Source organism: Brassica napus, chromosome A9, assembly GCF_020379485.1.
Source record: "Brassica napus cultivar Da-Ae chromosome A9, Da-Ae, whole genome shotgun sequence".
Lineage (NCBI taxonomy): Eukaryota > Viridiplantae > Streptophyta > Magnoliopsida > Brassicales > Brassicaceae > Brassica > Brassica napus.
Window position 1 is genome coordinate 4,199,032 of NC_063442.1, and position 26,089 is coordinate 4,225,120.

Genomic DNA, 26,089 nt, shown 5'->3' on the forward strand with positions numbered 1-26,089 from the left:
TTTTCTATATTTATTTGTACAACCTTTTCCTTTCTCTCAAGAATCATGATAATCATCTGTGACACGCTGTACCATGCGGTGACCACTTTAAAGGGCACCATAACGAGTTTTTTTTTTTTTTTTTGGTAAAAGCACCATAACGAGTTGATTTACAAATTACAATGAAAGCAGAGTTGAGAAATTTTGGATATAAGACTTTGTAAATTCATAAACCTATTGAGAACATTTACGAACAATATAACATTGATAATTTGCTTTCACGAATTTATGCCACAGTAAAAGGAGAAGTATCAATACATCACTCATCAGAAATCATCACAACGATATGAATATTCGTTCTTAAGACACAGTGAATCTAGTAATAGCGTACGTACGTTCTTGACATTGTAATTCCGTCATTACAAACATATATATATCAGTATTAATAAAGAGTCAAGTCACCAAAAATGCTGATACATTATGAAATTATTGAACATTAATATCATACTTAGGTAATTTTACTCATTTGAACGTAGCATCCAAGCTGGAAGAAGAGAGTTTGGTTCAATCAACGACGATGCACCGCCGTTCTCTCCCACAACTCTCTCCACAAGGCCATCTCTGCCCATTAAATAATTACGAATCAGAATCTTCCATAGCTAGAGATGTATATTACACAATTAATCATAATCTAAATGTAATTAAGAATGCTACTGAGAGGGAGAGAGAGGAAACCTGGAGGCGGTTACGCAGTACTGGGGCTGAAGAACTGAAGAATTGTTGGAGCATTGGATTAATTGTCCTTCTTGCTGACCCGTGTTCTTCTCCTTTTCCTTCTCCTTAATCTATCATTATTATAGTTTTAGTCGTTGTTAATACTACAGATGTACGAATTGCATGTTCTGTTTCATATTTACTTACTATATAAATATAATTAGTATTATATGTTCTATACAGTAAAAACATAACCACTCTGAAGTTTACAAGTATAGTTGCGTATAGTTGAATATAATACCCAGAAGTTAACAAAAGCAATATATATTTGTATGTTTTATCAAGGTTCTAAATATTAGATCAATTAATGAACCAAACTGTATAATATAGTTTTACAACTAATCGGTGTTTAGTTGGCTGTATCAAAAAGTACAAACGATTGTACTGTTAGTGCCTTTATATCTATGTTTTCAACATTGGTATTTATTAGAAATACTAATAATAAATAAATAATCACTTTCTAATGCTAAAAGGGTATTAAAAACACTACTACTAATAAATAAATAAATACAAATTAACCACTTCTATTGCTAGCATATTAGTAACCATTTAAAAAAAAAAATATTGTAGGGACTACTAAGTACTAACATACAATACAATTCTTCATGTATATCAGTATTAACCACTTCTATTGCTGATATTTTTATAAAACTTGTAGAGAATTATTTAGTAAATTAATATTTTAGAGACATATGTTCATATATATATATATATATATTCTTATGCTATAGTAATATAGTTAAAATAATCTTTAGATGTAAAATTTGGTGAGATACTGATATAACATATTATTGTAAATTATTTCATTTTCAACCTTTAGTCCCGTTTTAAATTAAATATAACCATTTAATTCAAAACTAACCTTTTTGAGAAGCGTATTATTGTGATCTTGCAAGGCCTTATCCTGATACATTTAAATGAAATAAAATATTTTTATTATTATTCTTTTTTTTTGTGGAACACAAATAAAATAAGCAAGTTATATATATAAAAATAAATTGTTTTGATGATGTATCTAATTGAGACACTTTACCTTCTTCTGGAGCGCTGATATGGATTCGAACATAGCTTGGTTCTGCAAATATTACAAATTCATTAAACAAAACTATCACAGATTTCAGCTCAAACTCATAGCCAAAAACCTCACTTTTCGATCTAAATATTTACATAGACATGTAGATGTACTAACGTTCTCGTATTACGTACCTTTCTTGACCTAATGCTCTTGATAGCAGCGTCGAGCTGATGCTCCAAGCTTTGAAGCTCCTTTATGCTCAAGGAATCAAGATCTTCCCCCATAAAATTCCTGCACATTTCAGTTTTCTGATTAGTAATTACTGATGTAACCAGTGTACTTGTAATTATGTTACCTCGCTACCTATCTGATATTACGCCAAGTTTTACCATCAATTTTCCATACAGAAAATGAACATTGTGAGGATCCAAGACACAAATAGCAAGTCTAGTTTAACTTATGTGTAATGTGTTACGATTTCTTACCATTAGGACTAACAAATTGAATAAGTTTACGTTAAACTGCGATTTGATTAAAGCACAGATTGATCTACAATCTTAATTTGACATAATGCACTTGAAGACGATATGGCACTACATATGTATTTATAATATACCTTTTATTCTTTTCAAGTACCTCAACTCTTGCCTTGAGCTTAGCATGCTCTAGAACCCAATTTTCCTACAACATTAATTGATATATGATAGAAACTAGTTACTACAAAATACACATAACTGAGCAAGACTTATGAACATAAACATCTAGAAGAAACAAAGCTTAAAACTTACACTTTGTGAAATGTCTCGGCCAACAAGTTGTTTGTCTGAATATAAATAGCGATCATATCGCTCAAGTATCCTTTCCATGCTATATTTCAGAGAAAAAACAATCAAAATACACTTCATTAATTTGATCCATGTATATCAGATTAGATTTCAAACGCGTTGTAATGTGTAACATTAATTTGTCACAAAGTGTTAGCCAAGAGCTTACATTGTTTGGTATGCTGACAAAGGATCGCTAAAAGTTAGCATATAACACAAAAATGTATATAAAACCTGGCTTTGGTGAGTCCACGAGTCATCATAGAAAATATGCGTACAAATTCAATCTCAATTACCTGACTCGGTTATCTAAGCAAACGGTATGATATATATATAATGTATATGATCGTACAAACAAATATATGTACACTTTAACTCAAAAAGATATATGTACACACTCAAAAATGCATTTATATCAGTACGAACTTACATATATGTTAGTATCCAATGGATTATAGCATATCCTTGTAAATGCTTATTCCATTGTTTCAAATCAACCTTTCTTTTGCTTTCAAATGTATGTTATTGATTAACTATATTATACACGTTATATACATATATATATTATCCTACGTGTCTGTGTGCACGTCCTTGCATACATCAAAAGAGGCAATCAAATCGTGAGTCTGTGTACTAAGTATCATAATTTCATGCTATTTTCTATACATAAACAGCTTTTTCATGCGTCCGTACGTAAAATCCCCAAAAAACCCTAATTTCTCGAGCCACTTCTTAGGGAAAAAACAAATCTACAGTAGATATGCAACACAAAGGGACAAGATTTAGATCTAGATTGAGACATACGCTTATGAAACAAATCTTACTAAAAAATCAAGAAAGCAGATGGATAAGATCGATGTGAATATATAATATAATATATGGTTTACGAATGAAACCAATAGATAATAATTACCTAGAGTCAGTGGAATATTCGAAGAGTTTGCCTTTGGAAGAGAAGACAACGAGAGCAACCTCAGCATCGCAGAGAACAGAGATCTCATGAGCTTTCTTGAGCAAACCAGACCTTCTCTTTGAGAAAGTAACTTGCCTATTGATCTTGTTCTCTATCCTCTTCAGCTGAACCCTACCCCTTCCCATCTCTCTATCTTTTCTCTCTCCTTAATCTTCAAGAACATGAGAGAGAAATGACAACCCTGAAATGACCAAAGTATATATCTCTCTTTCTTTCCTATCTCTCTCTGGGTATCTTTTGTGTTAAATTAAATATTGTTATAATTTTTGTTTTTATTTATTTATTTTTTGTGGACTTTTGTTGGGTTTCGCGTGAGTTTACAGTGGCGCAAGCGTGTGAATAGTGACATAAGTGATGTGGTATAAATACGGTATGTTGATGTGAATACATAGACGATGATATTTGGGGAAATAGAGAGAAAAGCCACATAGAGAGTGGAAAAGACCAGAGTGGGGACAAAGTTAAGGGCTGTTTGGTAAATAAACCATATGATGTATTGTCGAGTTCTCATAGGTTGTTTACTTCTGTAGTAATAACTTGTTCGTTAGTTTTGTGCCGCCCCTTTGGCTAACGTTGTTTCCGTACTGTACGGCATTTTTTCTTGCCATTGCTTTTAAGGTTAAGAAAAAACAGATCAAGAACTCGAATCTATTTTTTTTTTACGACCAAGAACTCAAATCTTAATGGGTATTAAAGGAAAAAAAATGTAATTCCTTATATGTTTCCATGCAGTAAAATTTTATATGGGCCACTAATGTTTCAATTGTAAAATTTGTTTTTGTCAAAAAATGTAAATTTTGATTAGTAATTATAATTTTTTCTTTCATGGAGAAACACAGATGATTTTATCTATTTTATCAACACTTTGCGCTGAGTACAGTTGTCGCTCATGCTTTTTTCAACATTTTGGCATTGTATTTGCAAACACGGAAATATGAAATTTTCTCTAGGCTAGCGTTGATCTTTTTGATCAACATGCATATCTACTATAAATAATCCAGTTGATATATTTACAATTTCTCTTTTGACCGAAAACTAGACTATATATGGGAAGCGAATCTTAAACGTATGATACTCCCAATAGAAAACTAAACTCCATACTATTTACCATTTCATTATCCCTCCTTTAAATAGATAGGTCTGGTATCAATAGGAAGACCCATAATATATGGATATATAGATTTCCAAAAAAAGGTAAAGATCTTTAGTGATTAATTGGTAATGCATTATAGTAGTCATTTTAATTTTGTAGGATTAACATGTAACGCTAGAGTTATCTTCTCTATCTTTTGTTTTTTGTAAGCAAACACTAGATTTATCTTATTAACAAATAATTTTGTCTGAAGATTCAACTGTTTTTTTCTTGTGGTTATTGAATAGGGAACGTGTTCCGATAAGAAGTTAACAAACCAACATCCATGTCGGTCCCGTGACTAGTATATGTCTGACTTCTTCGTGATATGCACACCATAATGGATCCAATGTGATTGATAACTGAATGAATATCAAATTATGTAAGAATTGATAACTGATCCAAGGAATCACTTTAATTATTTTTACATTACTTGCAGACTTAAATTTTGCTATTTAGCTCCTTTATCGTTGGTATTTAATTTATTGTTCGATCAGAAAAATACTATTTCTGCAAAACGTCTTTAGAAAATAATATATTAATCGGCAAATGGTACCGCCTTAGGATTGGCATAGACAAATACTCGCTCAAATCAAATGTATGTAAAAGTATTATAGACTATATAGTATATACCAAAACTGGACCACATGAACAAAAAGAAATGGACCACATTTGGGTGTTGATGAGCCCTAAACATCTAAATGGGTGGGTAGTACGTAAACATATTTGCATTCTCTGAATCGTTATTAACATAAATTTGGTTCTCTCCTTCGTACGATATATGTTTGCCCTCTTAGATCAAAACTCTGAATCTTTTTCTCTTCTCATACCTTATGTTAAGTCAACATCTCAAGAGCGCATATATTATATCGCACGTTGTCTTGTCAAACCTATATACCAATATATAGTGGACATAAACCCCAAATTGTCCATAATTAATATTTATATCAAATCATCTTTTTGTGAAATTTGAAATTTTAGACATCAATCGTTAAAAGCTTGTAATTTTTTACGAATATATGTCAACTTAGGACCATTTTAACATCACGCCTTGTCTTCTTTTTTTGGTGTGTGTGTGTGTGTGACCACACTGATCAGTACATGATATTTGGTGCGCATATGGTATGGTGATAAATGAATTTTCTTGATATTAAGAAAAGTTGATTTCATCATATAGGCCTTTTATCATAATTATAACCTTCCATCCATAGGTTTACATATGTGATATTATTATAAACATGATATTCTGAAGAAAAACAAACTTCACATTATTTTCCATTCATTTCAACGCAAATAAAAACTTCACATACTTCATATATTCCTTGCTTTGATTGCTCTTATGGAGGGTTGATAATTTTAGGGTTTAGATGCAAATACAGAATCGACAACGCACACAGATTTTTCTAAAGCATCTTCTTACTTTGTCTTATTTTGGATTAGATTCTCTGCCACACAACTAATTAGGGCTGGGCAAATAAACCGAACCCGAAAATCCGAACTGAACCCGATCCGATAAAAATGAATCCGAACCGAACTCGGACCTAAATGGATATCCGATAGAACCCGAAACATTTAAAATCACAAAAAAACCTTCTACCAAATATGATCTTAATTCTTAATATGTATCCAAAATACTTTAAGATATTATTGAACTTCTAAAATAATTATCTGTTACATCAAATGAAGATTGATGGTGGAATGTGGCGGTTGATGCCTGAAGTTTTTAGATTTTGGTTTTGTTTTTATTGAATAATGTTTCTCATTTCATGAGAACTTATTTTTTGTTTTATGATTTCATTTATATGGTTTTCTTTATATCACTAACTATGTTTATCTTTCGCTTGATTTTGAATGATCACGTTTGATGTTTTTTCTTATTTTTGAATCGATTTTACTTATGTTTTGGCTATTAAAATATGTACAAATCATGTATTTTAAATTCGAAGAACCGATTTTATTTATGTTTTAGTTACAAAATAGGTACAAATCAGGTATTTTTAAACCGAAGAACCGATTGGGACCCGAACCCGAAAGTACAATGGGTTATACCGGTTCTTTGAAGATTTACTAACCCCGACCCGAACCCGATAGAACCCGAACCGGTCCCGAACCGAACTTTTATATAACCCGAATGGGGTTGAATTTGATAAACCCGAAAAACCGAAACCCGAATGGATAAAACCGAAACCTGATTGGGACCCCGAATGCCCATGCCTACAACTAATCAAAGCCCCATATTTACGAGTCCATTATCTCTTCCTATTTTTTCTTCTTCTTTAATAACATTGTGACGCCCAATAGATTCGCAATCCAATAATTATCTTTTGTAAGTTACAGCTAAGACAAAAACATTTTGTTATTTTCCTGAAAATCTGATTGAATTTATTTCATTACAAATGATACAAGGAAGAAAACCTTGTGGCATGTTACTAGCACCAGTCCTAACCGCAAATTGATCTGCTACCCGCGCGGATTTAATCTGCTTGAAACCTTTTTTCGCTAGGGCTGGGCAAATAAACCGAACCCGAAAACCCGAATCGAATCTGACCCGATAAAAATAAATCCGAACCCGACATAAAAATCGAATGGATTTTGTTTTATGGTATTTCGGGTTATGAGTATTATCCGAACCGAACCCGAACCGAACCCGAACCGAACCCGAACCGAACCCGAACCGAACCCGAACCTAAATGGATACCCGATAGAACCCGAAACATTCAAAATTTCCAAAAAGAACTTGTACCAAACATGATCTCAATTCCTAATATGTATTCAAAATATATTGAACATCTAAAATAATTATCTATCATATGAAGGTGGCGGTTGAATGTTGAAGTTTTTAGATTTGGGTTTTATTTTTCATTGAATAATGTTTTTCATTTCATGAGAACTTGATTTTCGTTTCATGCTTTCATTTATTTGGTTTTCTTTCGATCAATAACTATGTTTACCTTTCACTTGATTTTGAATGATTACATTTGATGTTCCTTTCTTTTTTTTTGAACCGATTTTATTTATGTTTTGGTTACAAAATAGGTAGAAATCAAGTATTTTAAAACCAAAGAACCGATTTTAGTTACTTTTTGGTTACAAAGTAGATATAAATCAGGTACATTTAAATCGAAGAACCGATTGGGACCCGAACCCGAAAGTACATCGGATTATACCGGTTCTTTGAAGATTTACTAAACCCGATCCGAACCCGATAGAACCCGAATCGGTCCCGAATCGAATTTTTATATAACCCGAATGGGGCTGATTTTGATAAACCCGAAAAACCGAAACCCGATTGGACTAAACCGAAACCCGATTGAGACTCCGAGTGCCCAGGCCTATTTTTCGCAATATGTTTGTTTTTTTTATCAACGCATTTTTCGCAATATGAAAAGGAGAATTAGGTGGTATGGCTACAAAAAAAACAATATTTAGATTAGTAGCCAAATACCCTAGAATACATCGATACGGAGTGTATTTTATATAATATTACACTTCTAACCTTCAATGCAACCGGCTAAACCTGCAATTTAAATGAAAAAAAAATTATTTAAGAGAGTTAAAATTAAACGTGGTCATCAGAAAGTCACACATTTCTTCTTCTTCTTCCTAACGTCGTACATGGTTTTCATTCCACATTATTGTTATACTATACAATTTATTTTACATTTATTTTGTTATCTGAATCCTAACACCTTTATCTTTCACTTTTGTTTCTCAGGTTACAAATGAAAGATTAGGCTGCCAAGTAGATTGTTCGAAACTGGATTTGAGCCATATGGTGAATATATTCTCATTTATATGTAATAATACAATGTGTATATAAGTGGAATAGATCGTGTATACGTAAAATGGAAAGACCATTCATGTGAAATGAAATATTTGATCTTTACTATTTGTTGTATTCTATTATAATTGCATAACATAGACATTTCATGATATCATAGACATTTCATGATATTATTTGGAGTTAGCATTAACTTTTTCCATGATATAATATAAATTTTAAAAATTCATCAATATGTACTATACTATTTATCTAGTTCCATTCTATTTAGGTTGAGGGTTTATATTTGGGTTTAGGGTTTATATTTGAGTTTAGGGATTAGTGATTATGGTTTAAGGTTAATTATATAGGGGTTTATGGTAAGATTGTTATATGGTTAATTATTGAGGGGTTTAGGGTGTAGTACTTCTTCTCAAATCTATTTTTCTTTCCATTTTATATAGTATAGGTGATAGTACAAAATATTATATATTATTTTCATATTTTAATTTAATCTAAAATATTTTACATTTAGATTTGGGTTTAGGAATTCAAGTTTAGGGTTTAGTATTTCAGTCTTAAGGTGTGTTGGGTTTAGGGTTAGAGGTGGGTTGGGGTTGAATTACAAGAGTAGTTTTCATTCCATGTTAGATAAAATAGAATAATAGTTCAAAATTTATATATTTATTGTTTTTTGTTGTTTTCCTTAAAATATTGTAACTTTAAATTAAATTTAACATTTGAGTTTGAATTTAGAGACTTGAGTTTATGGTTTAGTATTTAAGTGTGCAGGTTAGGTTTAGAGTTTATAATTCTGTTTCGTATGAAGATATTTTGTTTGTTCTATCTGACGTAGTACTTTTATAAATGGAATACAACACTTACGTAGAATAGTTAACCCGTACGTAGACAATATTAAATTTCAATTTCTCTTGGACATGTGCTCTCGTCGACGTTAATCCTTGGTCCCACTGTCACTGGTAACTTAGAAAGGATAAGGACATAACCGGATAAAATGTGTATGAAATGTTATCAATTTAATAACGTCAAAATCAAAGCTATTTACTTAATGTTGACTTCAAACCTGGCTAGATAGCAAATTCACCCATATGAAAACATGAGTCTGTGTTAAAAAAAAATGTTAAAAAAAAAAGAAAACATGAGTCTTACCCGTTTGTAATCCTCCTTGAGAAATTTGGGTCAACTAAAGGCCCATTAAGTATTTTTGTAAGCAAATGTTCCTGAAAGGATCAAGCCCATCTATGGATGTTGGATTCATGATTTAGACTCAATTTTCTACGTTTTATTATCATCTTCAAGAATTTGATATTAGTTTTGAAAATTAATACAAAATTTTGATATTAGTCTTCATTGCTGAACTCTATAAAATATATAAACAAATAACATTATCATCTTTTCTTATCAGTCTACAAGTACAGAACCCAACAACTACGAACATAGAGAAAATGAGAACAAAAAAGGAACACAAGGAAGTTTGAAGTTGAAAACTATATACCATAAAAGTATGAAAAGATTAATGATCTTTGGGAAACATAAAGAATCATAAATAGCGTGTACACCACTCCACCGTTCAATCAAACCAACCCTAACCAAACCGGACACAGGATCATCGTCAGTGGCAAAACCCATCAATCTCTTACGCGGAGAAGAAGAAGAAGAAAACAAGAAGAACAGGAAGGAGCACGGAGGCGAAGACAGAGACTTCCGGTCTGAAACCACCGTTGGGAAGAAAAGGGTAAGTGTCAGGAGGCGGCATAACGCAGTTATCTCCATTAAAGTAGATCCTACGAGGAAAAGCCCATCCTTTCTCAAACGAGAACGTTGCTTGATCCTTACGGAACAGAATCTCAGACTGCACATTCCCAAGAGGCCCTGCTTCCGACAAGAAGTCATTATAGAACTTCACTCCCCACAACATAGCCGTATCATCTGCAAAAGAAACATAAAAAGAATCAACCTTTATGATCACCAAGAAGAGAGGGAAGATAAGAACAAAGTTAGTAGTTTTACTTAGTCCTGCGTAAGGAGTGAGAGACTTGTAGTTGAAACTAAAGATCTGAGTGATGTTATCGAAGTTCGGATGTTGTGCCACCATGTTCCACTGTGAGTAGTTTAAACGGTAGTTAAAGTTTGTGATCGTGATCTTCACTCGCCAATACTCTTTGTAGTTCTGCTTCACGTGCCAATGCACACGGATGGGACACAAGTGTCTCGTGCATTGCACCAGTGGCGGCAAAATAGTTCCTTTCTTGGTGGGTGGTGAGACAACAGACGCCAAGTGCGGTGTATCAGGGCTGTGTACAGAGAAAAGGTTTAGACTTTGTGGTTGAAAACAGAACAAGAAGACATAAAGTTTTAGACTTTACTCACTCGAGACAGGCGCCAGATTCTGTTTTGTTGTTTTGGCATCCGCAAGCGCAAGTTGGACATCCGACAATGGTTTCGTTGTAGAAAGAAGACAAAGAGACGCAGCAAGTGGGTGTTCTTTGAGCAAGGAACTGTGAGTATGTGCATGTAATGTTCCATGTCACTGCAGTAAGTTAAAAACAAGACGGTTAATGTTTTCTAAAATAATTTGGTTTGTAAACAAAATCTAAATTGTGTTTTATTGGTTTAAAAAAAATATATAAACTGAAATCACAAATAATTATTTCTAATTTAGTTTAACGATATTTTTAATTTAACTAAGTCTTAGTTAAAATTTGTTTTGTCAATAAATATGTTTATATTTAACACTATAATTTTGATACAATGCTAACATAAATCATTATTGATTCTTACTCATAGCTTGAGTGGTTCTGCGTGTGTCGGTGGTGACAAACTTGGTTGGTCTAACAACCTTAGCTGGACCACAAGTGTAGCCAGGACCAGGGCCCATGAGAGTGAAGTTTCTCGGCACACGGACAGTTTTATTTGTGGTTCCAGCAGCACCAACACTGATCTGAAAGGAGCTAGCTGCATTGCCAGGGTCTTGAACCCATGAGTTGAGGACACCGCCTTTGCAGCAATTAGCAATCTGCTGGTTGTAAGGAGTTCCGGGGAGCAAATCTACAACTGTTGGATCTTTCTTACAACAATGTGGTATGTTTCCTTTGTACTTTGAACAATCACCTGTTAAATACATTAATGTTAGAAATTAATTCTCATTTGCAACCAGAACTTTAGATTAATGGTATATGTTCACCTTGTTCGGTTGTTTGTGCTCCGACCATACTCCATATGACTTCTTTCTTGGCCCATTTCCAACCTAATGTCCACCCTGGAGATGGAATGTGTCTGTATTTCTGGAAGTTGAACATGGTAACCACGGCCTAGATGGAACAATTAAACAGTTCAATAATCAAAACCAACAAGCAAGGCTGATTTTTTTTTTTTTGTGGTTCTTGAACTTACAACATAGCCATCAGGAGTCCAGCTCATGACATCCCATTTCATTGTAATGTTACCTTCTGGATCAAGCGCATCATATGCTTCTGCAAATAGATTTTTAAGAATTATATACAAAAAGGTTAGAACTTTGCTCAATTAATATTAGTTTGTAGAAACCAGACATGGACCAAACTGTCTGCATAATTGACAAAAGCATGCAACATCAAGTTTTGTACTTTTTCAGAAAGTTTCTATTTTTAGATCAGAGAAACTTGAAGCTTTCTTTTTATTTCCTGTTATAAACATGATTGACTGATTAAGTAAAAAACATAGGAAGGGATTAATATGGAAATTGAAGTCATAACTTCAGGATCTGAGCTTTCACTAACTGAATTTAACAGAGTATTGTAACAGAGTACTAAAAAAAGCATATTAATACACAATTGTCATTATCTCAATCAAGTTTCAGACTAGATGATTGATAAGATCTCTCTTTAAGATGAAGAAACAGAGCCAAGTAAGCAGATCAAAGTGATAAAGTTAATAAGAAGTCACCTGTTGAAGTTATATAAGACGAAGAAATCAAGAAGACGACCAACACAGCCAAGAAACTCATTTTGGAGACTACAGAGGTGGATCTGGAGACAGAAGACTCCATGTTTGTTATTGCTCTGTTGGTCAGACAAGAACCAGAGACAAAGATTGTTCCAGATCCCTTAGATGGGTCTGGTTTGAATTTAAGACCAGACAATCTCGGAGGAAGATGCTTTGCTTGAAGGATAAGTGGACTTATAGAGAGAGAGATAGCAGCAAGATTTTTCCAGCTTTGCAAATGGGGAAGGAGAAGCACTGAAGGATATGGGATCTGGCTGGCTAGTGGCTGCTGTTGTATATTTTGAGCTGAGAATAGTGATTTGACCCTTTTACCCTTCTATCATTTGGAGTAAATGACTCGAATGATTTCCCCATTTGAAGAAATACGACGAGGCATTTAAAAACTAACTAGATTTTGACCCGCGCAGGCGCGCGGGTATATATTTTGAAAAATATGTTGATATTTGTTTTTCATGTAATTATTAGGAATTGGAAAAATGAATCCGAGGAACATAACCGATACCGATCCAAAGATATAGTACCAAACCCAAACATAAATTGATTAAATATTCTAATTATTCAAAATTTTGTTATTTAGAGAACCGAATCTGATCCGAACCGAAGTATTTGGGTATCCGAATTTATCTAAAAATAGATTTATATACTTATATATATTAATTATTTTTAGATTTAACGTATATAAAACATCAAAAATGATACTTTTAAATTGGTTTAAATACTTGAAAATATATATAGATAGTCAAAAGTAAATATCTGAAATAGTTAAAGTATACTCAAATCACCAAAAATACTTAAAATAATTATTGATTTCGTATCCAAAATTTTAAATCAAGCCAATTGATATGTTAAGCTTAAGTATTATGACATATGTTATTCAAATTTATACGTAATATATTATTTTATTTATACATTTTGAGAAATTTAAAATATATAATGATTTAAGACTTTAAAAATAATTTAAATTAGTTATCCAAACCCAAACCAAACCCGCAAAGATCCAAATCGAACTGAAACCAAAATTTAGAAACATTCTAATAAGGCTGAAATCTTTGACCCCGAAAACCCAAAATACAAACCGATCAGAACTAAACCCGTATGGGTATCCAAAAGCCCATCCCTAGTCATTATTATATATCGTATTTTATCATCATATAATTAATCATATTTTATATGTACCATCATATAAGTAATCATATAATTAATAGTATTTTATACATACCATCATATAAATAATTACATATATTATATTTTTAAAACTTAATATGAAATATGAAAACCATAATTTGAGTTGGTATTTCAAATTGGGCTTTGTATTATATTTTTCTTATATATATTGACAATATTTTTTTATAATGGTTATTGAAAAATAGTTTAGTAAAAATCCATTTTTGAATATATGTATATTTTTGAATCAATTTTTGATATAAATCAAATTTGAATTATTATTTTGATTTGAAATATGTATATAAAGTTTAAATTTTGTTTTATGGTTAGTTTAGAAAAATTTTTTTTAGGGAATTAGATTGACCCATTTTGGTATATTTTAAAAGTGGCCTAGATAACTTTCAATTTTTTTAAAAAACATAAGCCCATTACTTTTTTTCTTAATACTACTATCCTTGTTTTCAAACAAAAATATTTTTTTTTAAAAGACTGCAATCCATGTTTCCAAACACTCCAAATTTTTAAAAGTCCTATTCAAGTCTCCAAACACTCTAATTTTGTACTTGAGTTTTAATAAGATAGATTGCTAAGCTAATATTAGAAAATATTGCCGTACATTTAAAATTTGCAATAATATTTTATAGACTGACAAAATTCTTCTTTGAAAGTACGATTGTTCTGTAAAGAGTGAATCACATGTAAATGTAAACGGTACAATAATTTCTTGAATTAGAACTCTTAACCGAATAAAAAGATCTGTGGAAGTTTTGTGTATTCATAATGAGAAAAGGGCTTTAGTGTAATTGTCATGGGAAGTTAGTTTAATAACAGAAGGTATTACCGAAGACGACAGCTTTAGAGGAACGTGGGCCACTGACAGTGTTTTAGGCTGTCGGTGGAGAAAACAAAAAAACATGTAATATGCAGAATTTCGATTATTCAGTTATTATAATTATATATTTATCTATGTTTTCTAAAATTTAAACCCTTATAATTGTATTGCCAACCGAGATAAAGTAATTAATTTGTAAAATGATACTTATAGGTGGTTTACAAACTTGAAATTCATATTACTTATATTATTGAAATATTGACATTTAAATAAAACGAGTCGGCCAATATATCAATTTTTAGATGTTTTCCTAACAAACAACAATATATCAATTTAGTTTTTACAGGATCAAATGATTCTAGACCTACAATTCTTTTTTTTTGTGACCGACTCTAACGATGATACACAATTGACCATTTCATATTTTCTCCAACATGATGTTCACGTTAAGGACCTTAAAGTCTCGAAATTAGCCATTCGATGTATGAGACAATATAGAGGGTTAGTAAACAATCTTTGTCAATACGTGGAAACGATGAGACTACCACTCCAAATTATTAAATTCATATTAATACGTAAATCGCTAACCCACAAAGGGGTCTCTATTACTAAGTGTTGGTTTACTTTTGTAGTATTCATTCGTTTGTTTATTGGATGACAACTTCTATTACATTTTTCTCAAAAAAAAAAAAAAAACTTCTATTAACAATAGTTTCAAGATTCAAGACCCTCCACTTCATATTTTAACACTCAATGTCATATTCTCTTTCTTATCCATCATCTTTCAACACACATTCAATTTTTATCCACTACAATGGTCTTGTTGAATAAAATTCAACACTCTATTTTATTAATTAATAATTATTATTTTTCTATATCCAAATTAAATAAACTTAATCTCTATTTATAGATAATTTAAAAAGATAAATTTTAGTATAAGAACTAAAAATAAATTATTTAATTTATAATGAAATTAATTAGTTTTAAATAACTAAGAGAATATCAAAAATCTTTAGAAATTGACATGTGTCATCGGTGGTCTCCACTTTCTTCTTATTCAACATGTTGAATCTTTTCAACACCAATTAATCCACATCATCAAATTTCAATTTTCAACACCCTCATTGTAGGGATTCAACTGTTGAATTTTTTATTCAACACCTCCATTGTACATAGTCTTACACGGAAAAGTAAAAGTTCTTATATTGCCGACACTATCACCTACCAAGAAACTACATATTATCACTTTGTTGACAAAAAAAATACTAATCAACTTTACTCCCAAAATGTACTTTACAAACTTCATTTAGTGTTTGTGGAGAACTACATTATGGAATCATTATATGTGAATTTGTTTTATAATTCACATATGTTGTAGATAATTAATCATTATACATAATAAAAATATAGATTATATAATGATATAATTAACGATTTATCAATGTTTAAAAATCATTTAGTTTGGTTTAGTTGGTTTGAAAAAGGAAGTTTAAGATGATTAGAATGATTATTGTCTACAGGTAAGCCAAATATAGATTATAAAATGATATAATTAACTATTTATCAATGTTTTTAAAAAATCATTTAGTTTGGTTTAGTTGATTTGAAAAAGGAAGTTTAAGTTGATTAGAATGATTATTTTCTACAGGTAAGCCAAATATCCGAAATAAAGTTATTAAGCCACACCGGCTAGTTGACCAAAATATTCTTAGTCTATATTCTGAATCTTTGAAACCGGATTAGTGCCTTTCTGTTCGGTTTATATTTAACCAAGCCAAAACTGAAAACCAAAACTCCAAATAGGTTAATCATAGACTTAAGGTTGCACTTGTCTACAGGACTCTCAACATAATCTCAGCTCACAACCCTAAAATAATAACTTTTTATACCTTTTTTAGAACGGAGTCCTTTTAGAACTCATAACATAATCTCCGTCACCACAATCTCTCACAGAAAATCTTTAATGACACGGAAGAGTTTATTTGTGGTTGAAGCAAACAACGAGATTGTTACGTGGAACGCACGAATCAGCCTTTGTTACTTGTGGAACAACAGATAGATCAGTTCAGTTCTGGAATGAAGCCGTCTAGAATACACTGTAAATCAATCCAAGTAGCTAGTGTTTTTTTTTTTCGCTTAAAACATAAACCATACATGAAAAATACAAAACAACATAAAATTCTGGAGATAAACTCGCTTATGAGATTTTTTCCTTTAGATATTTGAGGTGTTCATGTTGCCTTGTGGAAGACGCAAGCAATGTTCCATGTCACTACATAAGAACAAAAACAAACAAACCAAGGTGAGTTCAAAAATCAGAATTACAGGTTTGTATATGTTGGGAAACTTACTCAAGGCACTAGTGGTTCTCTTTGAGTCAGAGGTTATAAACTTAGTCCGCATAACGTTCTTGGTCGGTCCACAAATATACTGCTGTTTAGGTGCTGTGAACATGAAGTTCACAGCCATCCGAACAGTACTGTTTGAGGTACCAGCAGCACCGACGCTGATCTGGAATGAACTTGCTAAACCGGGTTTCAAAACACCGCCTTTGCAGCAGTTTGAGATCTGCTGGTTGTAAGGAGTGCCAGGAAGCAAATCAATGACTGTTGTTTACGAACACATGATTTAGGGATATTTCCTTTGTACATGAAACAATCTCCTTGCTCTGTGGTTTGAGCACCAGCCATGCTCCATATCACCTCGTAAGCGAAAGGCCGCGAGTTCGATTTTCGCCGGGGGCTTAGAACTAGAGAGGTTTTTCGGTTTTTCATTTTTATTAGACCCAATGTGGCCTCTTCATCTTCGCGTAGGAGACAAGAATACAGTCCAAATTGGTAAAACGTTTGGGATCCAAATAAGTTTTGCATTATCTGTTACTCCTTCTGTTTTATAATATAAGATTTTAGTTTTTATATGAAAAATTGGTAAAACGAATTTTTACCTCCTTCTGTTCTCACTAACAACGAAAATATATTCCCAAGTTATCTCTTAGTTTTTATATGAAAAATTGGTAAGACGAAAGGGACAAATAAGATCTCTTAGCATTTTAATGGGTCAAATGGAAGAAAGATGATTGTCCTTGATTACTGTATATAATGGGATAACTAGATACATAAAAAACCTCTGTTTCGCTTGTAACGCATGAAGCTGTTTCATCACACGATTCATGATCATTATTACTCCCACCAAAGAAATAGATTTCAGTTTAAACAGCTTCCTCTATTAATATTTCTACTAATCTGAATTACCCGAAACTGCGATAACGTAAATAAAGATTTTTTTATTATTTTTTGTTGTAAACGTACGTACGTAAATAAAGATGCTTTTTTAGTTATGCCCACAAGCCAAGAGATGGACATACGTTTATATATATATATATATATAGGAAACTCCAAAACCTAAGCAACAAGAAATGATAGTTAAACCAAAAAACTCATATCAAAATCTAAAAAAGAAAGAAAACGATTACATATAAAAATGGAAAACCAACACTAAAACGACATCTTAATAAAGAAATACACGCTGCATCGAAAGAGCTAAAAGAGTAAATGAAAGACATAGTTGAAATACTAATTAAGCATCTCGTTTATTCTCTCCTTTTGCCTTCCTCCTGCATGCAGATTACCAAAACTTGCTACGCTTTTTAAATGCAACAAGTCTCGACATGTTTTGATCACATCGTTGCTTTTCTAAGTCGCTTTGTTCTTTCCTTTTAGTTCCTGAAGCAGGTTGCTTGATTTGCACTAGACTTGGAACATAAGAGCACGCATTTGCCCCACGTGCACACTGTATGTCTATTTCTAAACATTCTACGAGTTTCAGTTTTTTTAAGTATCCAGCCTCTCCAACAATGTTAAATGTTGTTATGGAGAGGTCTGTTACAAAACCCATGGCGACTTTATTCTCCTCCTCAACGAAGAAACCATTACATGTAATCAGAGGGGCAAGATCCGGTTCCAGCACTCTCAAGAACTTGCTCCACAACACATTTTCTGCCTCAATCTTAGTAGTAATCCATATCTCAAACTCCATTGGACCTGCTTCGTTGTGCGTAAGTAAAACCGCAAGCTTCTCTTCTCTAACACATGATAAAGTCACATAGTCACAATACCCAGCGTCAAACGGCAGACGCAGAAGAGGACCAAAACTCTCACTTGTAAAATCGAAACAGATTATGTGATCGTTAAGCACGTCTCCTTCTCTCTTCCTTTGTGAAGCAGGCCAGTAAGTGTTTCCTTTGAGACACACTCCATGGCAAAATTGTATACGCCAGTGTGGAGTGACATCAAGAGTCTTCCATGAGCTAGAGTCGAAATCATAAATCTCATACCATAAAAATTCGTCTCTGGTCGCATAGTCAACGTATCGATCTATAAACCTCAAGAATTTGTAACTACGACAAGAGCCCTTGTCCTCATATCCGAGAGCATAACTGAACATGTTATATCCATATGAGGGGCATCTACATTCTATCGACCTTGTTTGACCCCAATACGGATTCCAAACGATAACTTTGGTAGCATCATCTTTCAAGACGCATAACAATAAACCGTCACAGTGGAAAACTTTAGATATCTTTATTTGTTGGTTAAGTTTACCTTTCCACTCTACGATTGGATCTATTGTCCACGAGAAGGACCCTCATGAGATATAGATCGTAATCTATCCAGGCGACCATCATAGACTCCCCTTCCCTTATTTCACTTAGTTTATCGATGTGCATCTTTGAAAAGCTCCGACTCTTGGATAAAGTGTCCCATTGTTTGCAAGTTAATCGCACTTCTCTCATATATTTAAAGGGGATCTTTGAGAGAATCTCCTCTACCAAATTTGTTGGAAGATCGAATATCTTCGTCATTGTTTCAGTCTGCAACAATAATTTTTTTTGTTTGTCACGTTTGATCCCTTGCTCCTCAGCATCTCTATATATATATAACAATTTAATACTCCAAACCCTACAAACACTAGGAACCCAAGTAACGATTCGAGAAAAACTCTAAAATTAATAATATCACGAATATTATATTTTATTAATTTATACTTTTATTATAAATTCATTGCAAGAACGCTAGAAACTAAACCTGAAGCCCATAATGGACTTGATTAGTGGGCCTAACTGAACTTTAAGTCTTAGTGGGCCGAACAGAACATAACTGAACTGAACTGAACTGAACTAAACTAAACTCCGTACTAGTAGTTATGTTCCTTCTCACACTCTCTCTCCCCGTCTGTCGCTGTCTCTCTCGTCCTTCCTCTGTTTCTCCTGCAACAACAGATCTCTTTTTGTCCTCTCTCTCCCCCTCAGATCACTGTAAGTACAAACTACACTTCCTTCCTTCCTTCCTTCTTTCGATCTCTTCCTTTTGACTCCTTCTTAGAAACCTTAATCTCCCTCTTAATTTAAGCTTGATCTGACCCATTCCTTCATTTACTTCTCTTCTCGATTAATTTATTACAACCATTAAAGAGTTTAGTGTCGTTCTTGTAAAAATGATCTCTTTATTCACTCTAGGGTTTTGTGTTTGTGTGAGAGAGAGAGAGAGCTTACTTTCATCTAGAACAGTGAAATCTTGAACAGATCGTTGACTTTTAATCATCATTTATGTTAATTAATCGAAAGAACATATTTTTTTGTTATTGAGTGTAGATGGCACAGCAGGAAGCTAGCACTTCCCCTGGTGCTGAGGTTGTAGGCCGTGCCTTTGTGGAGCAATACTATCACATTCTTCACCAATCTCCCGGTTTAGTCCACCGGTTCTATCAAGATTCCAGCTTGTTAACCCGTCCTGATGTTACCGGTACTGTGACCACTGTCACAACTATGCAAGTGAGATTCTTCTATGCTCTTAACTTTATAAAGTCTTCAACTTTGATCTAACATTGGTTTATACTTTGAGTGTTTAGGCGATCAATGATAAGATCATGTCGTTGAACTATGAAGACTACACGGCGGAGATAGACACTGCAGATGCTCAGGAGTCTCATGAGAGAGGGGTTATTGTGTTGGTAACCGGACGCTTAACCGGGAAGGATAATGTGAGGAAGAAGTTCAGCCAAACATTCTTCTTGGCTCCACAGGACAAGGGGTACTTTGTCTTAAACGATGTGTTTCGTTTCCTTGAGGAGAAAGATGTGAGTACACAAGCCAGGTCTGTCACCATCAAGGATGTTCAGGCTCCTGTTGAACCAGGTACGGTGAAAAGATCCAAGTCCTTGTTTTTTTTTTGTTTCTTACCACAGAACACTCATTTGGTGTGTTGTCAGAAAGTGTTATTGTTAGTCATGAGGCTGAGGTTGAGCCAGAGCCAGTTGCTACTATTGAGGAGGAAGATGTTGAGAATGTGGCGGAGGTGTATGATCCTTGTGAGAAAGATGAAGGAGTTGTTGTTGACGTTGAGCCAATAGACCCTCCAGCTCAAATAATTCACAGTGAGATTCTATCAGTGTCTAATGGAGATCCTCCTACCTATGCTTCAATCGTGAGTCTTTAACTGCTTAATAACTGGTTTTCTCATTATCTTTCATTTGTTTGTAGCATGGTTCTAAAAATCGGTCTAGGCAGTTCGGTCCTAACCGAAACAACTGATATAAACGATTCAAATCGGTTTAAACTGTTCTAAATCGGTTAAAATGATTTAAATAGATCTAAATTAGTCTTGATTCGTTAAATTAAGCAATAATGTTAATAAAATTTCACAAATTCGTCTTTTTTTTTTTTTTGTATATCTAACTTTGATAATGCTCCAAAATAGTCTTATATTTAAACCCAAAAACTAAAATATCTTATATAAATGTTAAATAAATAAATAAAATCAATAATGTGTCCTCCTATTGGTAGTGAATGTTGCAAGTCTTTGTGTGATACAAACAGCTCAAACTGATGAAAAGCAGTCCAGCACCACCATCACTAGTTGCTCGGAACAAACCAAGAGCAGCAGCTCCAGTCAGAACCAACCAGAAGCCAGCTCCTCCACCTGCTGGGCATGCAGCAGCTCCCAATGATTCTTCAGGTCTTGAGAATGTTCAAAACAGTAGCAATGTTGATGTGGAAGGTCGGTAACTTCTTTGCATTTTGCTGTTTGAATAACAATCCTTGGTTATTGATATCTTCTTGGCTGTTCTGTCTACTTGTTATTACAGATGATGGTCACTCGATTTATGTCCGGAACTTACCTTTTGACACCACGCCAACACAACTTGAAGAGGTGTTCAAGAGCTTTGGTGATGTTAAGCACGAGGGGATTCAAGTCAGAAGCAATAAGGTTTTGATATATATAAATTAATCTATAATCTTCTCCAAGTGTAACTTAACTGGTTACCTTCCTTACACGTTTGTTTGTGATCTCTCTCTCAGCAGCAAGGTTTCTGTTTTGGTTTTGTGGAGTTCGAAACGTCCAGCGGAAAGCAAAGCGCGCTTGAGGCCTCACCGATTACAATTGGTGATCGTCAAGTTGTTTTGGAGGAGAAGAAAACAAACAGTCGAGGTAACAAACAAACATGAGAGAGACAAGGATGGTATAGTGAAGGAGTTTTGTTGTGTATGTGAAAGATGGTTTGTAATGTTTTGTAGGAGGTAACAATGGAGGTGGTAGAGGAAGGTACTTTGGAGGAAGAGGAAGCTTCAGGAACGAGAGTTTCAAAGGAGGACGTGGTGGTGGTGTAGGAGGAGGAGGAGGAAGAGGATGGTACGGAAGAGGTGAGTTTTCAGGTAGACCAAACCCGCGGAATGGAGGAGAAGGTTACCAGAGAGTTCCTCAAAACGGAGGTGGTGGAAGAGGAGGAGGACGTGGCGGGCCTCGCGGTGGTGGTGTTTCATCTTGAATTTGCAGCTAATGTGCACCAGCATAAGAGAGTAGTTTTAATTTTTTGTTTTTGCATTGTTTTGTTCTTCTCTTTTGGCCTTACTACTTGAGTTGAGTTTGATGTTTCAAGTCGTTTTGGCTGTTTTTTGGTGGGTTTAGTTTCTTGATATTCTTTTTTTTTTTTTGTATTTTCATCGCTTTAAATCCTTCTTTGGAGACTTTATAAACATTCAATTATCATAAGAAATCATTTAAAGAGTTCTTCCCACTCTGTGGATGTAACCCTATGACAAAACTTAGAAGATGAATGTGTGTTTTCAATATCATTGATCCCAACCATGATAAACATGGCTAACCTTTGAGTGAACTTATTAAATGCTCCCAGTCTCTTTGACTGTGAATATTTGGAAGAGAATGAGTTCTTTAGAATTGGATTACATCACAAAGAGACCAGGTGTTGCAATCTATGAAACAACATAACAGACTTAGCTACTAGAATCACAATCACTCAAATGCAGACGCTCAAACAAACGACCCAAGAGGAATAGTTCGTTGCATCCTGCATGTACCTAGTCCTAACTACATCCATATTTATATTCAAACGCAATATATATCACATTAAAGTCTGAAGCAGCTGAATAATACTAAGGAATAAAGCTTTACTCAAATTAAAGGATGTTATAACAATACAAACTGCAGAAAAGCTTATTACAAGCAAAGTTCTGAGACTTTTTTAGGCAAAACAGACTCCTAACATTGTGACACTTGAGAGCTACTGAGATGCTTAGTTCTTCTTGGAGATGTCTTGGAGCAACAATCTTGCTTCAGCTGCAAAATCAACAGGAGCCACTCCTTTGACAGTCACCCTCTGCCTCTTCTCACCATTGTACTCATTCTGAGTGACACTAATCCTGAAGACATGAGACGACCACGTTGCTTCTTTCAGCTTTGTCTGAAACTCATTAACTTCACCTCCCTGGTAAAACAGTTTAAAAACATTAAACATCACATAAGATTATCTTCAACATGGTTTTTCTTATAGGGTTTGTCTCTCCTTACCTCAGATCTTAGTTTGTTGAGTTCATCAGCTGAACATCCAATAATCTTCTCTGCTTCATCGTTGAATGATGAAAACCAAGCTTCTCCTGTTGAGTCAGAGACTTTCACCACCATTATGTACCTGACAACACCCAAAGTAGACACAAGTAAGTTGTCTGAAGAGGAAGATAAATGTGGTACCTATACCAAGTTCTTAGATTCTAACCTTAAGCTGCATTCTTCATCTTTCTTCTGGCAACCTTCACACCAGTAACCAGAGTCCATTGCTTCAGTCACTTTCTTGTTACAAGTCTTACACGCTTGGTACCACATTGTCTGGTCTGGTTTGATGAAGCTTATGTAACCCCTTGTGCTGAAAAACACAGGCTGCAACAGAAACCCAGTTTCATAATTAGTTTAAATAATTTTGCTACATGAATGGAATTAAATGTTTTAGTACCTTTTCCTCTCCTAGAGATGGGTTGCTTGTGATGTGAGAGAGGAGGACTCGGTCTGTATACATAGACCAAGATCCATTCTTAGCAAGTGGGCTCATCCCTGAGCCAATGGAAGACATGGACGCCTCCTTGCCTTCAGAATCAAACCAAGATTTCAGCTTTTTCGCCTCTGGTGATTCAGGATTTATCACCACATTGCTTCTCCTGATGGTGGACAACGAAACACCTGGAGAGAGATTGGATTACGTCAGCAAACAGATTTGGAGAGAAGTGTGTTCATGACAAAACAGTTCAAGATTACCTTGAAAGTCTCCAACTTTGAGAGACTTGATTGCAATCACAGGAGACTTATCAGCCATATCCAGAAGCTCCTGACCTACGCCAGTTGCCAGGTCGTTCCACAGAGATACCACAACGGTTTTCTTTGACTCATCAGCCAAAGTTATATCCCTCTTGGGTATCATCTCATTGTCCGTTCTCCTTCTAATACTCATGGTAGGAGAAACACTTTGAACAACTCCAATAAGATCTGTAAACAACATAGTAATGAAGTTGTTATCATCCTAAACAAATGTATAAGTAACTAGCAAGATGAAAATAACGGCTCTTACCAATAAGCTCCTTCTGATTCACGTACATACCCAACTCTTCAATGGGTACAAAGTTGAATTTCGTCTCAGGAACAAACGTTTCCTCGTTGCTAGCTTCCTCCACCTCTGAGTTTTCATTCAGTGTCATCTCGTAATCATTCTGGACTGTCTTGAACTGCTTGTTAGCAAGTTTAAGTGATCCTCTAGAGATATAATAGACCTTTCCGAGATGGAACCTGTCATAAAACTTCCTTGCAGCATCATTAAACATCGTAGCTTGAATTTGTGTTCCCTGAACCACAGCACAATAAACAGTTATGAGTAACCATACCGCATAAAAAAGTCTATAAGAAACAAGGAGAGCTTTCTTACTTCTTCATCTGTTAGTTCGACGTTGAAGACACATCCTTCTCCTTTAGCGTTCTTGTAGTTTCTCATGGTTCCCTTGTTGGTGACTCGGACTTTGATGGTCCAGCTTCCTTGATAGGGGTTCAAGGACACAAGTGGATGGACTCTTCTAGTCATGGCCATTCTTGCAGCTGGTGCAGCACTGCAAAAATAAAAATAACCCAAAGAGATTAATCACATACTCCTTTTAACAGATAACATTAAAGAAGAGTATTTGCTTACTTTCCCCTCTGTTCAGTGATTATCTGAGAAGCTGACTTGGCAACAAACTCCTGTTTCGGTTTCAACGTGATACCAGTTGAAACAACATCACTCACAGGAGAGTGATCTAGCTTCTGCCTCTTGGCCGCCTCACCACCCTCCTCCTCGTCCTTCTTACCCTCCAAGTCAATCTCACAATCAAGCGCAGACGCAACAGACTCACACTTAGTCACAAGAAAATACCTGCAAAGACGACAAAGACAAAAACAAACGTTAGCTTGAGATTTGAGTATACTATGTAAACACAAGCGGTAAAAGATTCTTACTTTGTTGATTTGCTGGAGATGTCATTAACAGTGAAATCAACGAGACGGATCAAACCCAGATTCTGAATATTCCCAGAAACGATCTCAGGTGTTAACGAAGCTGTAAACATAGCTTTGACTCTCGTCTTCCCATCGTTTGCACTAAACCTGTAAACCAAAATCAGAACATGTAAACAATCAAATCAAATAAAACCCAAAAACACACAAGCCCTAATTTGAAAATGGATTCAAAAGACGAGACTTTGTTCAAAAACCCAGATCTGTACCATGGAATCATACACGATTACGAAGCTATAATCCTATAAATCGACGAAATTGATGAACCCAGAGAACGTATCAAGCGAGTATGAACGCTAATCTAGAGTTAGAGCTACGAAGCTTACGTATAACGATTGCCGATAGGCTTGAGATCGACGACTTGAACGACGATCTCAGATCGATCGGAAGACGAATCAAAGGATGGGTTTGACAATACGGCGGAGATAGCATCTGGGGTCACCGAGTTCTGCATTCTTATCGTTTGATTTGAGCTTGAATCGAAAAATGGAGAAAACCCTAAAGGTGTGTGCTGTGTGTTGGTGTGGTGGCGATGGATTAGTTTAGAGGAAGAGGAAAGGGTTTTTGTAAAGGGAGAGAGTTTGCGCGGGAGCTATTAAATTTAATTAATTACACCCCGCGCGAGTTCTTAACTTTTTTTTATTTTTTTCCTAAAATGTTATTTTCACAGCTTTTGGCGCCTCGTTGATATCTCTAACCTGCTCAGTCAGACAGAAGGTTTAGGCCGATTTATTTTATAGTAAGACTC

General features: G+C 34.4%; 4 protein-coding genes and 2 pseudogenes across 7 annotated transcripts; 1 reads left to right on the forward strand and 5 right to left on the reverse strand.

Moving 5' to 3' along the window:
- Positions 1 to 276: 276 nt before the first annotated feature.
- Positions 277 to 3,791, reverse strand: LOC106366064 (agamous-like MADS-box protein AGL8). Its single transcript, XM_013805616.3, has 8 exons — positions 3,506 to 3,791; positions 2,557 to 2,635; positions 2,385 to 2,449; positions 1,960 to 2,059; positions 1,787 to 1,828; positions 1,616 to 1,657; positions 715 to 824; positions 277 to 600 (listed from the first exon to the last, which is right to left on the reverse strand). The coding sequence occupies exons 1-8, from the start codon at positions 3,688 to 3,690 to the stop codon at positions 498 to 500; spliced, it is 726 nt and encodes a 241-aa protein (XP_013661070.1). The 5' UTR covers positions 3,691 to 3,791; the 3' UTR covers positions 277 to 497.
- Positions 3,792 to 9,846: 6,055 nt separating this feature from the next.
- Positions 9,847 to 12,726, reverse strand: LOC106366063 (protein COBRA). The gene is made up of 8 exons (XM_013805615.3): positions 12,592 to 12,726; positions 12,403 to 12,555; positions 11,872 to 11,951; positions 11,663 to 11,789; positions 11,260 to 11,589; positions 10,849 to 11,008; positions 10,489 to 10,772; positions 9,847 to 10,407 (listed from the first exon to the last, which is right to left on the reverse strand). The coding sequence occupies exons 2-8, from the start codon at positions 12,503 to 12,505 to the stop codon at positions 10,115 to 10,117; spliced, it is 1,377 nt and encodes a 458-aa protein (XP_013661069.1). The 5' UTR covers positions 12,506 to 12,555; positions 12,592 to 12,726; the 3' UTR covers positions 9,847 to 10,114.
- A 3,835-nt stretch (positions 12,727 to 16,561) lies between these two features.
- Positions 16,562 to 17,649, reverse strand: LOC106362686 (annotated as a pseudogene).
- A 108-nt stretch (positions 17,650 to 17,757) lies between these two features.
- On the reverse strand, positions 17,758 to 19,421 carry LOC106364089 (annotated as a pseudogene).
- Positions 19,422 to 19,633: 212 nt separating this feature from the next.
- Positions 19,634 to 22,524, forward strand: LOC106366065 (nuclear transport factor 2). 3 transcript variants are annotated; one of them, XM_013805617.3, is made up of 8 exons: positions 19,634 to 19,772; positions 20,109 to 20,288; positions 20,366 to 20,651; positions 20,726 to 20,940; positions 21,333 to 21,513; positions 21,602 to 21,723; positions 21,816 to 21,945; positions 22,032 to 22,524. In XM_013805617.3, the coding sequence occupies exons 2-8, from the start codon at positions 20,109 to 20,111 to the stop codon at positions 22,280 to 22,282; spliced, it is 1,365 nt and encodes a 454-aa protein (XP_013661071.1). In that variant the 5' UTR covers positions 19,634 to 19,772; the 3' UTR covers positions 22,283 to 22,524. The 3 variants fall into 3 exon arrangements, with proteins under 3 accessions (XP_013661071.1, XP_013661073.1, XP_013661072.1); XM_013805619.3 differs by having other exon boundaries at positions 21,819 to 21,945; XM_013805618.3 differs by having other exon boundaries at positions 19,678 to 19,772; positions 20,104 to 20,288.
- A 378-nt stretch (positions 22,525 to 22,902) lies between these two features.
- On the reverse strand, positions 22,903 to 25,912 carry LOC106366066 (replication protein A 70 kDa DNA-binding subunit D-like). 2 transcript variants are annotated; one of them, XM_048739455.1, is made up of 10 exons: positions 25,668 to 25,912; positions 25,285 to 25,431; positions 24,980 to 25,201; positions 24,725 to 24,899; positions 24,371 to 24,641; positions 24,061 to 24,288; positions 23,762 to 23,985; positions 23,528 to 23,688; positions 23,323 to 23,443; positions 22,903 to 23,239 (listed from the first exon to the last, which is right to left on the reverse strand). In XM_048739455.1, exons 1-10 carry the CDS (start codon positions 25,793 to 25,795, stop codon positions 23,048 to 23,050), a joined length of 1,869 nt encoding a protein of 622 aa, XP_048595412.1. In that variant the 5' UTR covers positions 25,796 to 25,912; the 3' UTR covers positions 22,903 to 23,047. The 2 variants fall into 2 exon arrangements, with proteins under 2 accessions (XP_048595412.1, XP_013661074.2); XM_013805620.3 differs by having other exon boundaries at positions 24,722 to 24,899.
- Positions 25,913 to 26,089: the final 177 nt, after the last annotated feature.

Bases quoted from the DNA above. Each gene is read 5' to 3' on its own strand.
- LOC106366063 (XM_013805615.3), bottom strand. From the start codon at position 12,505: ATGGAGTCTTCTGTCTCCAGATCCACCTCTGTAGTCTCCAAAATGAGT. The intron at 11,952-12,402 runs GTGACTTCTTAT...ATCTATTTGCAG, and splicing joins GTCTTATATAACTTCAACAG to AAGCATATGATGCGCTTGAT. The intron at 11,790-11,871 runs GTAAGTTCAAGA...TGTTCCATCTAG, and splicing joins GGACTCCTGATGGCTATGTT to GCCGTGGTTACCATGTTCAA.
- LOC106366065 (XM_013805617.3), top strand. From the start codon at position 20,109: ATGGCACAGCAGGAAGCTAGCACTTCCCCTGGTGCTGAGGTTGTAGGC. The intron at 21,724-21,815 runs GTTTTGATATAT...TCTCTCTCTCAG, and splicing joins TTCAAGTCAGAAGCAATAAG to CAGCAAGGTTTCTGTTTTGG. The intron at 21,946-22,031 runs GTAACAAACAAA...AATGTTTTGTAG, and splicing joins GAAGAAAACAAACAGTCGAG to GAGGTAACAATGGAGGTGGT.
- LOC106366064 (XM_013805616.3), bottom strand. From the start codon at position 3,690: ATGGGAAGGGGTAGGGTTCAGCTGAAGAGGATAGAGAACAAGATCAAT. The intron at 2,636-3,505 runs GTAATTATTATC...TCTGAAATATAG, and splicing joins GAATATTCCACTGACTCTAG to CATGGAAAGGATACTTGAGC. The intron at 1,658-1,786 runs GTAAAGTGTCTC...TAAATGTATCAG, and splicing joins TATCAGCGCTCCAGAAGAAG to GATAAGGCCTTGCAAGATCA.
- LOC106366066 (XM_013805620.3), bottom strand. From the start codon at position 25,795: ATGCAGAACTCGGTGACCCCAGATGCTATCTCCGCCGTATTGTCAAAC. The intron at 24,900-24,979 runs GTAAGCAAATAC...TTATTTTTGCAG, and splicing joins ATCACTGAACAGAGGGGAAA to TGCTGCACCAGCTGCAAGAA. The intron at 23,444-23,527 runs GTTAGAATCTAA...GGGTGTTGTCAG, and splicing joins GATGAAGAATGCAGCTTAAG to GTACATAATGGTGGTGAAAG.